At 41.6% G+C, this 13,450-nt stretch overlaps 1 protein-coding gene across 2 annotated transcripts in view; it reads right to left on the bottom strand.

Annotated features, from left to right (window-relative positions):
* The window catches only part of mfsd6b (major facilitator superfamily domain containing 6b), a 96,824-nt gene that overhangs the window by 19,848 nt on the left and 63,526 nt on the right, over positions 1–13,450 (bottom strand). For both annotated transcript variants that reach the window (XM_068035641.1, XM_068035640.1), the window contains exons 2-4: positions 10,809–12,367; positions 2,356–2,453; positions 1,523–1,684 (exon numbers count right to left, since the gene is read on the bottom strand). In XM_068035641.1, coding sequence (XP_067891742.1) covers positions 1,523–1,684; positions 2,356–2,453; positions 10,809–12,331 — 1,783 coding nt within the window. In that variant the 5' untranslated portion in view covers positions 12,332–12,367. The remainder of the gene's footprint in view (positions 1–1,522; positions 1,685–2,355; positions 2,454–10,808; positions 12,368–13,450) is intronic.

Below are 13,450 nucleotides of genomic sequence, written 5' to 3'. Positions count from 1 at the left end.
ATGCACTGCTTGAAAGGGTGGTGGAAGCAAATGCAATTTAACTTTCAAAAGGGAATTAGATATACACGTGATAAGAAAAAAATTGCAGGGCTATAGGAAAGAAAAGGTGAGTGGGACTAAATGGACAGGAACATAGGAACAGGAGTAGTCCATTTCACCCCTCCAGTCTGTTCTGCCAATTAATGAGATGATAGTTGACCTGCAACCTAATATCACAAACTTGCCTTTGTCCCATATCACCTAATACTTTTAAAAATCTAGCAATATCAGATTTAAGATTAACAATTGATCGAGCATCAATTACCGTTTGTCGAAGAGAGTTCTAAACTTTTATTACCTTTGTCTCATCATGAAAACATGGATATATGGCTTTCTATCTCATCATCTAAGTCATTAATAAATACAGTAAACAGTCGAAGTCCCAATACAAATCCTTGCTGGACACCACTAGTTACATTCTGCCAATTAGGGTACCTGCCTATTATTCCTACTTTCTGCCTCCTGCCACTCAGCCAATTTCCTAACTAGGTCAATAATTTGCCTTCAATTCAACTTTAGATAACAGTCTCTTATGAAGATCTTTATCAAATGTCCTCTGGAAGTCCATATAAAAACATCCATTAATATTCCCCTGTCCACGACTTTAGCCACCTCTTCAAAAAATTCAATGAGTTTTGCCAGGTATGACTTGCCCTTTACAAATCTACCATACAGCCTCTAAGGCACAGTGGGCCAAATGATTCTATGAAACTATAACTCCCAGTACACTGACCTTGAACACAACATCCTAAAAACTAGCTGGGCTGAGACCAACTAATTGAGCATGAACTGGGCATGGAATGTGGGATTTTCCCAGTGCATCTGGCTCAGTACTGCATCAGTCAGGGCATTTACCCAATGACCCTGGGCATTTTTTCTTCCTTTTTAAAAATAGATTCTGGGCTGGTGGCATGGAATATTCACAGTTTAACAGTCTTGTGTTGCCCTTTACCCATTTTTGATCAGCTGAGCAACTGCTGGCTGGATGTAGTCATTAAAAGGAAATGAAAAGGTACATTCCTTTAAAGACTAAAACATTAATCATTTATCCAGATCGCCCTGAAAAACAGCAGTTTTATTCCACAATATTAACATCTAAAGTCTCCAAAAGCCAAATGATCTGCATGCAGAAAGCAGAGGAGAATTTTTAGAAGATCAGAACAGACAATTTAGCAGCACTCAATATTAATATGCTGCATTGAAACACAATGTAAAAAAAGAATGGTTTTTCCAAGATAAATTGATAATAGTAATTGTTCTGAATGTCACATTTATTAAAAACTCTATTTGTGAGAGAATGTAGCTTTAAATTTTTATTATAGTACTTCTAAATTAGCTGAAGCATGTCAAACTCATTAATGCTCAACACAGCTTGAAAGCGAGATAATGAGAATAAAAAGCTGCTGCTGCTAGATAAATAAAGAGTAGTTCTCTCCCAATTATTGCAGAAAATATGGAAAAAAGCCATCATGTCATTACTTACCAAAGGCATTTACTATTACTCCTCCCACCATGGCACCGCAGCCTCGGCCCAAACCCAGATGGAGCCCTTGTAGAATTCCTTGGGTAGAAGTCCTTAATGCAGGAGGTACAGCTGCACTGAGATAGGAGATGCATGCAGCCCATACTGCTGCATGGGTAACACCTTCATACAAGCAAAAATCTTTTCAACATTTGATTTATAATCTATTTGGAATATACAGTGTTTACATAAAAATGTGTATAGTTTAGTTGATCAGACATGCACTACTTTGCACAGTGAAAAGAAAATGTATAATTTTCTAAGGCATCAAGAAACCCATCTGATATGGTTTTTCAATGGAATTAATTTAATCTCCTTTTGTGATGCTTAAAACTTGTCCAAAAGCTCTGCTTGACTTTATGCAGAGAATCATTGAATTATACAGCACAGAAGGAGGCCATTCGGCCAGTTATGCCTGTGCCAGCTCTTTGAAAGAGCTATCCAATTAATCCCAATATCCTGCTCTTTCCCCATAGCCTTGAAAATTCCCCTTTGAACATTACTACTGAATCTATTTCCACTACCCTTTCAGGCAGTGCATTCCAGATCACAACAATGTGCTGTATAAAAAAAATTTAAAGATATTCAATCAACAAGAGGTGAGATAAGGCAATGTTTTCTACACAGCAAGTGAGAGGATGAAGGCTCAATTTACCTATTTCCACTCATAGCTAGCAAGTGGAGCAACCATTTTACTTGATAGTTTTTGTGTTGATATTTCTGGCAAGAACCGTTATAAATGTTTTCTTTTGCCATATATTAAGGTTTCAAAATTTTCTTGACTTTATCCTTACCTTGCAACACCTCCATGGGGAGCACATACCATGCATTTTCCAAATAAGATATATATAAAAAACGTGCTGTGTTACAGGCCAGGCCAATGTACAATACCCTGGGACACAAACAGAAGCTCAGTTAAGTATAGAAAGAGAGGGCTTCTTTGAAAATAATCTAAGTGTGTTAACCCCAATTTTTGTGAAATTCTAAAAGGCTAATCAATCTCCTGTGTCATTGTCCATAGTAATTTGAAGGATATGTTTTGCATGTATGAGTGCAGTGTCTTTTTGTTTCCCTTTTTCTCCTTCCCTTTAATGCTCTTCTGTTTTACGTTTTTCTTCTTTCCCCTTTTAAGTCTCCTGTGCTCACTATCTCTCCTTCAACAACAGCACCTTGTATTTATATGGTGCCTTTAACGAAGGCACTTCACAGGAGCATTATCAAACAAAATCTGACACTAAGTCACATAAGGAGATATTAGGGCAGATGACCAAAAGCCTGGTTAATAAGGTAGGTTTTAAGGACCATCTTAAAGGAGGAAAGAGAGGTAAAGAGGTTTAGGGAGGGATTCCAAAACTTAGGGCCTTGGCATGGCCATCAATGATGGAGCGATTAAAATCAAGGATGCTCAAGAAGCCCAAATTAGAGGAGCGCAGATATCTCACAGGGTTGTAGGGCTGCAGGAGATTACAGAGATAGGGAGGGGTGAGGCCATGGATGGATCTGAAACCAAGGGTGAGAATTTTAAAATTGAGATGTTGCTTAACTGGGAGCCAGTGTAGGTCAGCGAGCACATGAGTGAATGGGACTTGATGCGAGATAGGTCACTGGCAGTAGAGGTTTGGACAACCTCAAGTTTACAGAATACAGCCTTGGAGGCTGGCTAGGAGTACGCTGGAATAGTCTAGAGGTAACAAAGACATGGATGAGGGTTTCAGCAGCAAATGAGCTGAGGCAGGGATGGGGTCAGGCAGTGTTACAGAGGTGGAAATAGAAGGTCTTTGCAATGACATGAATATGTGGTCAGAAGCTCATCTTGGGGTCAAGTATGACACCAAGGTTGTGAACAGTCTGGTTCAGCCTCAAACAGTTGCCACAGGGAGAGATGGAGTTTGCTGCGGGGACCAAGAATAATAAATTTGATTTTTCCAATATTTAGTTTGAGGAAATTTCTGCTCATTCAGTACCGGATGTTGGATAAGCAATCTGACAAATTAAAGACAGTGGAGGGGCCGAGAGAGGTCGTGGTGTGGTAGAGGTGGGTGTCATCAGCATACATGTGAAAACCGATGTGTTTTCAGTTGATATCGCCAAGAGGAACTATGTAGAAGAGAAATAGAAGGGGGCCAAGGATAGATCCTTGGGAGATACCAGAGGTAATGGTGTGAGAGTGGGAAGGGAAGCCATTGCAGGAGATTCTCTTAGTTCATCACTTTTCTTTATCGCCTTAGCAAACATACCCTCTAAACAACAATTCCAGAGAAAGCGTTACTGAACCCTCACTATAGACTGGCTACTGAACAATTATTTTTTAGCCTTACATTGGGTCTATGAAGGTGGGACTGCATAGGAGTTATGAAATATGGAAGAGGATGTACATGGAGTCCAGGAAATAGAGGCTGATAGGTATGTGCCATGATGCTTTTGCAAGAAGGGTTGAAAGTTGTTGGAGCCATGTTCATGAGTAGGTTTGCGATATTTTAGTATTTTTTTAAATGTGTGATCCAGGCTAATTTTTTTGAGGGTTAGGAACTGTGACAGTGTTTGTATCTTGGAAGTTGATTCCAAATTTTTGGTGGAACATAATTGGAGGAAAAAATTGAAATGGGAGCAAGGATTTGCATAATATGACTGGTGAATAATGAAAATATAAAATAACATATGACAAAATGATAAAACACTTCACAAATAAAAATGAAATAAAATTGACAAATGCAACAGTCATGACAAAGCTGAAGAAATAACATTGACAGGAAGTAAGTGAAAGGCTCTCAAATCGAGGCAGCTCCAATCAAAACTACAATTCTTCCAAGTATTGTGACACAAGGTTTATCTGCTGACAGAGATTAACTTAGATATTTTATACAATAGGCCAACTTGTCAGAATCCTGGAACACAGAGTCATTGAGCCATTTATGGCATAGAAGGAGACCATTCGGCCCATCGCGTCCATGCCAGCTCTCCACGGAGCAATCCAGTCAGTCCCACACCCCGCTCAATCCCAGTAGCCCTGCAAATTTATTTCCTCCAAGTGCCCATCCAATTTCCTTTTGAAGTCATTACCTCCGCTTCCACCACCCTCGTGCCCAGCAAGTTTCATGTCATTACCACTCACTGTGTAAAAAAGTTCTTCCTTACATTCCCCCTGCATCTCATGCCCAAAACTTTCAATCTGTGTCCTCTAGTCCTTATACCATCAGTTAGTGGGAACAATTTTTCCTTGTCTTAATTATCTAAGCATGTCATCTTATATACCTCTATCAAATCTCCCCTCAATCTTCTTTGCTCCAGGGAGAACAACCTCTGCTTTTCCAATCTCACTTTGTAACTAAAATCCCCCATCCCTGGAACCATTATGGTAAATCTTCTCTGCATCCTCTCAAGGACCCTCACAGCCTTCCTAAAGTGTGCTAACGAGAACAGGATGCAGTACTCTAGTTGGAGCATAACCAGAACTTTATAAAGGCTCAGCATAATGTCCCTGCTTTTGTATTCAATGCCTCTATTTATGAAGCCCAAAATCCCATATACTTTGCTAACTACTCTCTCAATATGTCCTGCCATCTTCAAAGATCGATGCACATGCGCCTCCAATTTCCTCTGTTCCTGCATATTCTTTAGAACTGTGCCATTATTATCCCTTCTGCCAAAATGCATCACCTCACACTTGTCCGTATTAAATTCCATCTGCCAGTTGTCTGCCCATTCTGCTAGCCTATCAATGTCCTGTTACTAGCAGTTTGTATCATCCTCACTGTCTTCCACTCTTCCAAGTTCAGTATCATCGGCAAATTTTGAAAGTCTACTCTGTATTCCAAGATCCAAGTCATTTACATATTGCAAAAAAATAGTGGTCCTAACACTGACCCTTGGCATACATCACTGTCTACCATCCTCCAGTCTGAAAAACAACCATTTACCACAACTTGCTGTTTTCTGTCTTTAAGCCAATTTTTTATCCAATTGGACACTGACTCTTCCATTCCATGAGCCTGAATTTTGTTAACCAGCTTTATATGTGGTACTTTATTAAACACTTTCTTAAAATCCATATAGACAACATCCACAACATTACCTTCATCAACCTTCTCTGTTACTTCATCAAAAATTCAATTAGTCAAGCATGATCTGCCTTTTACAAATCCATGCTGGCTATCCTTAATTAACTCAAACCTCTCCAAGTGGCTGTTGATTTTTTTCCCCTGATTATTGTTTCTAAAACCTTACCCACCACTGATGTTAAACTAACTGGCCTGTAGTTGCTAGGACTGTCCAGGGAAGATTAGAAGATTATGGCAAGCTCTTCTGCTATCCCCACCCCAACTTCCTTTAGCAACCTGGGATGCAAGCCATCCGGACTAGATGACTTGTCAACCCTAAGCATAGCTAACCTTTCCAGTACCTCTTCCCACTCAATTTTTACCCTATCCATTGCCTCTACTCTCTCCGCTTCTACTGATATTTGTCAGATTTCTCTTGCTTAGTAAACACCGACACAAAGTACTCATGAAGTATTCTAGCCTTGCCCTGTGCTTCTAAGCATATATTTTCCTCTTTGTCCCTAATAGTCCCCACTCCACCTCTTACGACCCGCTTACTATTTACATGCCAGTAGAAGATTTTTGGGCTCCCTTTTATGATTAGATTATGATTAGAGATACAGCACTGAAACAGGCCCTTCGGCCCACCGAGTCTGTGCCGACCATCAACCACCCATTTATACTAATCCTACACTAATCCCATATTCCTACCAAACATCCCCACCTGTCCCTATATTTCCCTACCACCTACCTATACTAGTGACAATTTATAATGGCCAATTTACCTATCAACCTGCAAGTCTTTTGGCTTGTGGGAGGAAACTGGAGCACCCGGAGAAAACCCACGCAGACACAGGGAGAACTTGCAAACTCCACACAGGCAGTACCCGGAATCGAACCCGGGTCCCTGGAGCTGTGAGGCTGCGGTGCTAACCACTGCGCCACTGTGCCGCCCATGTTGACTGCCATTCTATTCTCATATTCTCTCTTTGCCAGTCTTATTTTCCTCTTCACCTCCCCTCAACATATTATATTTGGCCTGGTTCTCACTTGAAGAATTCACCTAACATGCATCATACACCCTCTTTTTTGTTTCATCATAATTTCTATCTCCCTTGTCATCTACGGAGCCCTGTTTTTGGTTTCCTTATCTTTCGCCCTTGTTGGAATGATCCTAGCCTGTACCTGAAGCATCATATCCAATATAACCAATATAAATTATTTTATATAAAGTTATATTTAACTTTTTTTTAAAATACTTTAGATAGGTTTCATGTTTTAATGAAAAGTTTTGAACTGAGGCAATTATATAGCATATATATGGCATATACAGAAAATTAGAGTGTCCCATGGTCATCTGACTGCATGTTTTTCCCATTGCATTCTATATTACAACAGAGCAAACTTAGCAACCGAAAAAGCAAACAAACTTACTATGTCAGGTTAAACATTACTGAGTATGTTTGAGGAAATGGAATAGGAGAAAATTCAAGCTTAGCTCTACTGAACAACTTGACTTGAACCTTTTGCATTCTGGCACTGCTATATTCTTCATTTCAACTCACATAGAAGCTACATTTCTTTAATCAAAAGCAATACAAAGATTCCATCAGCTGAACTAAAATGAACATTTTTAAAAGTGCATTTGACATCCTATTCATAAGGTTGCCTGAAATAGCAAGAAGGTATAACAGTTAGGGGATTGACAGAAAGCTAGGAATCCAATTAGATCTGAATGTTCTATAAATTTATGCATGCTTAGAGATGAAGTTATCTGTAGTCTAACCACAATCAGTACATTCCACGCATTGCTTAACCTAGACAGCAGCAGCTCCTGCTAGGTCTTGGGACTACACATGACAGAAGTTTAGAGAGCCTGGAACTTCTTGATATTGATTGGTATGAAGTGGTGCAAAGTGTATGAAGTAATGTACTTAGAAAGAAATAAAAAGATTATAATGTGAGGTTTGAAGATGAAACAGAAGGAAGAGAGCTAGAAGAGTTCAATGATTGTAATGTGTTAGCTATAGCAATGCATCACGGTGGGTTACAGGGTGTTGTCTATGACTATACTCCTTTAACCCTTAGTAAACCTGCAAGTGTTTGACTCCTGCTGAGTCTAGAACTCTCATTTCTGGTACATCGACAAGTACAAGCCTATGTCTATTCCTACATTGACAACTCAAATGTCATCAGAGGGAGTAAGTATGTCTGTGGGATTTTTACTTGGTGCCTCTGTCCTCCGAGTGCTGGTAATGGCAAATTTAAGCAGCGGCCACTAGCACATAGCTTTCATCCACCAAAACGTGAGCTGACCTCCTATCTATCCTGTCCAGGTACAAATGGCATAATAGATAATCAATGCCCCAAAAAATTGCTCTGTGTTGGAGATGGTGTACATAAAGGAATTGGGTGGAACAGTGGTGTGAACACTGACCTTTTAAGTTCATATCAAGTCCAGACTCTTCTGTTACAAGGATCTGATGCAAAATAACTTTGGCTCCTAGTAGGATGGGCCCAAAGCACAATACTGCCCCTAAATTTGACACTAATTGGTAATGTCAATCATACAGAATACAGGATAGTTGGTGCAGTAGAGGTGCGCTTCTGATTTTGAAGCAGAGTGGAGGAAGCCTTATTCTGTATACAGTTGTGCTATAGCTCAATTGGGAGTGCTTGATGCTGACACTGAATGGCTAAAATGGGAAGCGTTCCACTCCCCAGCACTAACATCCATCACATTGATGAGTAAGAACAATGGAGTAGAATGGGCCAATGGCATAAGGCAGGAGATTTTTCAGATCAGCTGCCCATTATATGCAGTGTACATTGACTGCAATAGAATTGAATATCAGGTGCTGATTATATCCTCCTAAGTGGTATTGAAACAGAGACTATGGGGTATTTTAATCTAGAAAAATGGACAGGTTTGAGTAGATGGGAATCGGTTTCTTGACCCAAGCCTGCCTCCAACCCACCCATTTCTGGCTTTAACTGAGGCTAGATGGTGGATGGGCGACAAACCCAATCCAAGGAGGCAGAATGGAACTTTAGAGATGGTAATGATGTTGCAAGCCTCATTATCATTCAGGTTTTTGACTTTAACTGCTGTCAGATGTGTTTTCCAAGCATTGGAAAACTTGGCAGCTTCTTCAAGGTGAGAACTTGATGGATTCAGGAGGTAAGTACCTTAATACATAACTCCTGGATCCAGGTGTCTGCCTGAGGAGCCTCCACAATCAGGAGCCCCACCACCCACTGCTCCCCCCGCCCCCACCCCAGCAACCGCACCCCCACCAATGTCTCCAATCCCACCATGCAGCCTCTGGCCTCCCCCTACCATGATGCCTCTGATTCCCATAACTCAAGGACTCCGATATTCCCCTCAGGCGTCTGATTCTCCCATCCCCAGGCCTCAAATCCCTCCAACACAAGGCCTCCAATCCCCCATCCCCCTGCCTCCGAACTCCGATTTCCCCCTCAACCCCACAAGGCAACGAAACCCCCACCTCAAGTTCTCTGATCTCCCTCTCTGAGGCCTGTGATTCCCCCACCACAAGGCGCATGATCTTGCCCCATCTCAGTCACCAACCCCCCACCCCAGGATTAGCAGCCAACCTGATCAAACCCCTTCACTCCCCCACAATCATCACCCATACTCCCGACCAAAACCCAACTAACCCCCACTCTGGCTGATGCCCCTTCCCCTGATTTAAACCCCTCAAACTGATCCTCTCCTCTCCTCCCTCCAATTCACCCCTCTCCCTCATCCCCTCCTGCCTATTGTTTCCCCCACTCCCCTCCCCTCCCAAACCTCGATTGAACCCACCCCGACTCCCCAACATGGGCTTACCAGCTCCCTGCCTGACTGGAGGCCCAGTCTGTCAGTCAGGCTGGGACCCTGGGCAATGAAGCCATGGTGATGTTAAAACTCTACAGCGTGTGGTGGGATCACAAATATCAGCTTCCCTAGAACTTTCTGACTGAACTGTTTCCTGTGGGCCAGGTAAGTAAAAACTTTCCCATCTGGCCCCGATCTTAACTCCGAGGCACATGCCGTACGGGTTACCCGGAAGTACAGGTTTTCTGGATATCCTGTAGTTTTTAACTGCAAGATGTCTTTGCCGCCCACAGCCAGACTAACTGACAGGTCAATGTCACAGTTGAGTTGAGAGCAGGTCGGTCTAATGACGGGGGAGCAGCGGGTGGGAGAGATGATGAGAAGTGGGGAGAAGGTGGGGGGGGGGGCATCCGATTGCAGGTTAGAGGCAGGTGGTGGTTGGCTCCGGTGGTGGTGGGGGGTTCAATATCACAGTGGGGGGATGATGGTGGTCAGGGGGAGCAGATGGTAATCGCGGGTCCAATCAGAGGGGTGGGGAAAGTAGACAGATCACTGGGTAGTTTGTTTGCCCTTGGGGAAACACACCTGCTCCTTCTGGACCAGAAGCAGCACAGTAAAAGCACTAACCCCGTGGATTCAGCCCTTCTTGACTCTTTTTACCTGTGGGAATTCCCGAGGCCAAGGAAACCCGGCTAACTGGTTAAAAATAGAAGCACTATTAAAATGAAGGGACACAGCCTCATACAAATATTTAAATGACCAACTGCCTCCTGATAGCCCTCAACCCGCCTTCATTAAATGCGGAAGTGAGCGGTTTTGAGGTGGGTGGGGTTCCTGTTTCAGATTTCTAGCTTGTTAACCTCCCACCGAAACCAGTCCCACCCATTTTTGGGAGTTAAAATTACCCCTTATAACATTTTAAAGGAATATTAAAGGATCTAGGGAATGGACGGAGAAATGAGATTAGAGCAGAGAACTCCAGTTGAACAACAAAGGATGGGCCAAATGGCTTCCTCAGTGCTGTAAATTCTGTGAGATATGTTCTTTCTGACATGAGGATAAATCAAGAGTTGAAAAAGATCCTGGTATTTTCAGCCCGAGATAAACAGACACTTTCTTCATTAATTGTGTATTTATGAGTTTAGGTGCTTATTGCATTTTGATGGAAAAACCATGCTTCTTTTGGATATCAGTAGAGCCCCCCACCAAATAAAATCCTCAATAATCTGGAATTTACTTTTTCTTGGCACATCTTTCCCTCACTACCAAACTATTGCCTTTAAATAGATGGAAACTTGTAGTCTTTTTTGTAACTCTTGCTTTAAGCGTGTGCTGTGTCAGGCAAGGAGAAGCCAGTGTGACAGCTTACCTGATGTGACCCACCAGTTCAATCAATTTATGACTAAAGAAGTAAGCGGTCAGTTCCGATATATGACTTAGGACCGAGCAGATACCAAAGAGTGTAGTTGTCCCATTCAGGTCTTCCAGATGCCAGTAGAGGAATGTAAACACAAAGCCATAACCAAAGCCCATGAACCAGGCCACAAATAGCACAGAACCATACTGCACAGTGCAAATTATTTTAAGTAGCTGTTTAAATTCAAATGTTTTTGTTCCCGTGCTCTTGGATTCTTCAGCATCGCTTGTGATTCCAGAATCTTCCACTGCAGAGTTCTGAGCCACTTGTTGAATTTCAATAATTTCTTCACTTTTATTTTCCTCAATTTTTAAATGACTGTAGTCAAATCTAAATTGAGTCGATACAATTAGTGCTATAGACATCAAAACTCCAAAAACAATAAAGGTTATTCTGTAATTCTTATAATCAGGTACTTGACAGCCCTGACCTTGAATAGAAACTTCAATGTGCGTGTGGTCAATTGAAATGCCCACTGCCAGCATGGTAATGCCCCATCCTAAGGAACCCCACATTCGCTGCAATCCATAGTGGTCTCTGTGTTTGCCGAGATATTGTAATGTAATGGTGTCTACGATAGTGACTGCTGGTGCACTGAAGAATTCTCCAATTATAACAACCAACAAAATCAGTAGGAAAATATTTTCAACTTCTGCCAAGTCAAAAGTGATGAATTTGTCAGGCTGTACTGTTGTGGTAGATGTACTGCTGGCAGTGCTGGAATGTAATGTCCTGTTTGGATTTGTGGTTGCTGTTGAATTGTCAGAATCTGGAACAGCTCTTTCCTGTAAAACATGGCCTCGTTCTGCACTGACCAAGGGAAAAGTAAAGCCGAGGTCTCCCACATATCCAAAAGGCTGGTTTGCAAATATGGCCCTCTGTATCCGACTTTTGTTGGAATTGCTTTGGACAGAGTGATTTGTAGGTTCAACAGTGGGTAAAGCTGCAAGAGTAGAGAAATTTGAAGCTGATGTGGTAGGCGCTGGATTCCTTGATTCACACCTCATGGTGGCAGGTTTCACAAAACCAATTCCAAGGTTGAAGACAATCCAACACATAACTGAAAAGAGAAGGACAATCTTCCCTTTTCTAAATCGATCTGCTATAACTCCCCAGAATGGTGCACTGCAGAATTCTATAAAATACCTTATCCCCACCAGAAGTCCACCTTGGCTGGCCAACATGCCAAGCTGTTTGTAATACACAGGTAGCAATGGGTATAATGATCCATACCCAGAGTAGAAGAAGAAGTAAAACACCTTGGAAATAAGAAGATCATTACTTATTTTTATACAGCGTCTCTCCAACCAGTCCTGTTTCTCTCTTTCCGTTGTTTCTGTTTCTAAATGGATAGGATTAGGAGGTGGTTCATTCCTTTCCCTTGACAGAGTGTTGAAAGGTTCGGCAAGAATATATTTTCTCTTCTGGTCCTCTTCATCATCAGAAAGGATGGCAACTTTGTCATCGCTTGCCATAGTTAATTGGTGTAGTATTCAGATTCCTAGACTGGCCTGCAAAGAAGAAGAAAACATTTAGAATATTCTTTATGGGTTTTTATAAAGTCTTAAATTCCACTTAGTACTACTACTGGATTTCAGGAAAAAACGGTCTTATTTTCAATTTGCAGCATCAAGTAGGATGGATTGGATTAGTCAAGTAGCTCAATAAATGGTGCATCTTATTCCATTTGATGAGCAAAGGTCATTCTTCTATTTCTTTCATTTTTATTTAAATCAAAAATGCTTTGTTTTAAGTAAGCTCAGTACAAGCTGGGGATCTAACATGGGACCTGTCTGGCACGCAAAACCCAACTTCTCACTGTCCTAGCCTGTTGAGCTATATATAGAGGGAATCTCATTTAACACTTTAAATTCCCCAACTAGAGTTGAAATTCCTCCTTTAATGATAACATTGAATTCAAATGTAGTCGCATAACCTTTTCTAACAGTTTTAAAATTCAAAGATGGTGCTAATAACCAATATTTTCTCTTTGTTGTGCGCCACTTAATGAAGTGCAAGGAACATTTAAATATTTTTGCGAGGCCATGCATGCGAGGTAAATTAAAGGGGTTGACTTGTGCTCAGCCTGTACAGGAACTTCCGGCTTGCTTAGAGGGAACCTTACTTGTAACTGTTCATCAAGACCAGGAAAATCAAATTATTCATCTTGAGACGGAAAGCTGGATGAAATTCGTCTTTTTGTAATAACAGGAGTTTGTCTGTTTTCTCAATAAGTAATGATACACTAAAGAAATTGCAGAAATGCACAACTTCACAACACGTGTCTCTAAAGAAAATGATTTTGCACTTGTGCCATTATTTATTTTTATTTATTTAGAGATACAGCACTGAAACAGGCCCTTCGGCCCACCGAGTCTGTGCCGACCATCAACCACCCATTTATACTAATCCTACATTAATCCCATATTCCTACAACATCCCCACAATTCCCCTACCACCTACCTATACTAGGGGCAATTTATAATGGCCAATTTACCGATCAACCTGCAAGTCTTTGGCTGTGGGAGGAAACCGGAGCACCCGGCGAAAACCCACGCGGTCACAGGGAGAACTTGCAAACTCCACACGGGCAG

Source organism: Heterodontus francisci, chromosome 7 (genome assembly GCF_036365525.1).
Source record: "Heterodontus francisci isolate sHetFra1 chromosome 7, sHetFra1.hap1, whole genome shotgun sequence".
Lineage (NCBI taxonomy): Eukaryota > Metazoa > Chordata > Chondrichthyes > Heterodontiformes > Heterodontidae > Heterodontus > Heterodontus francisci.
This window is presented reverse-complemented; position numbering and strand designations above follow the sequence as displayed.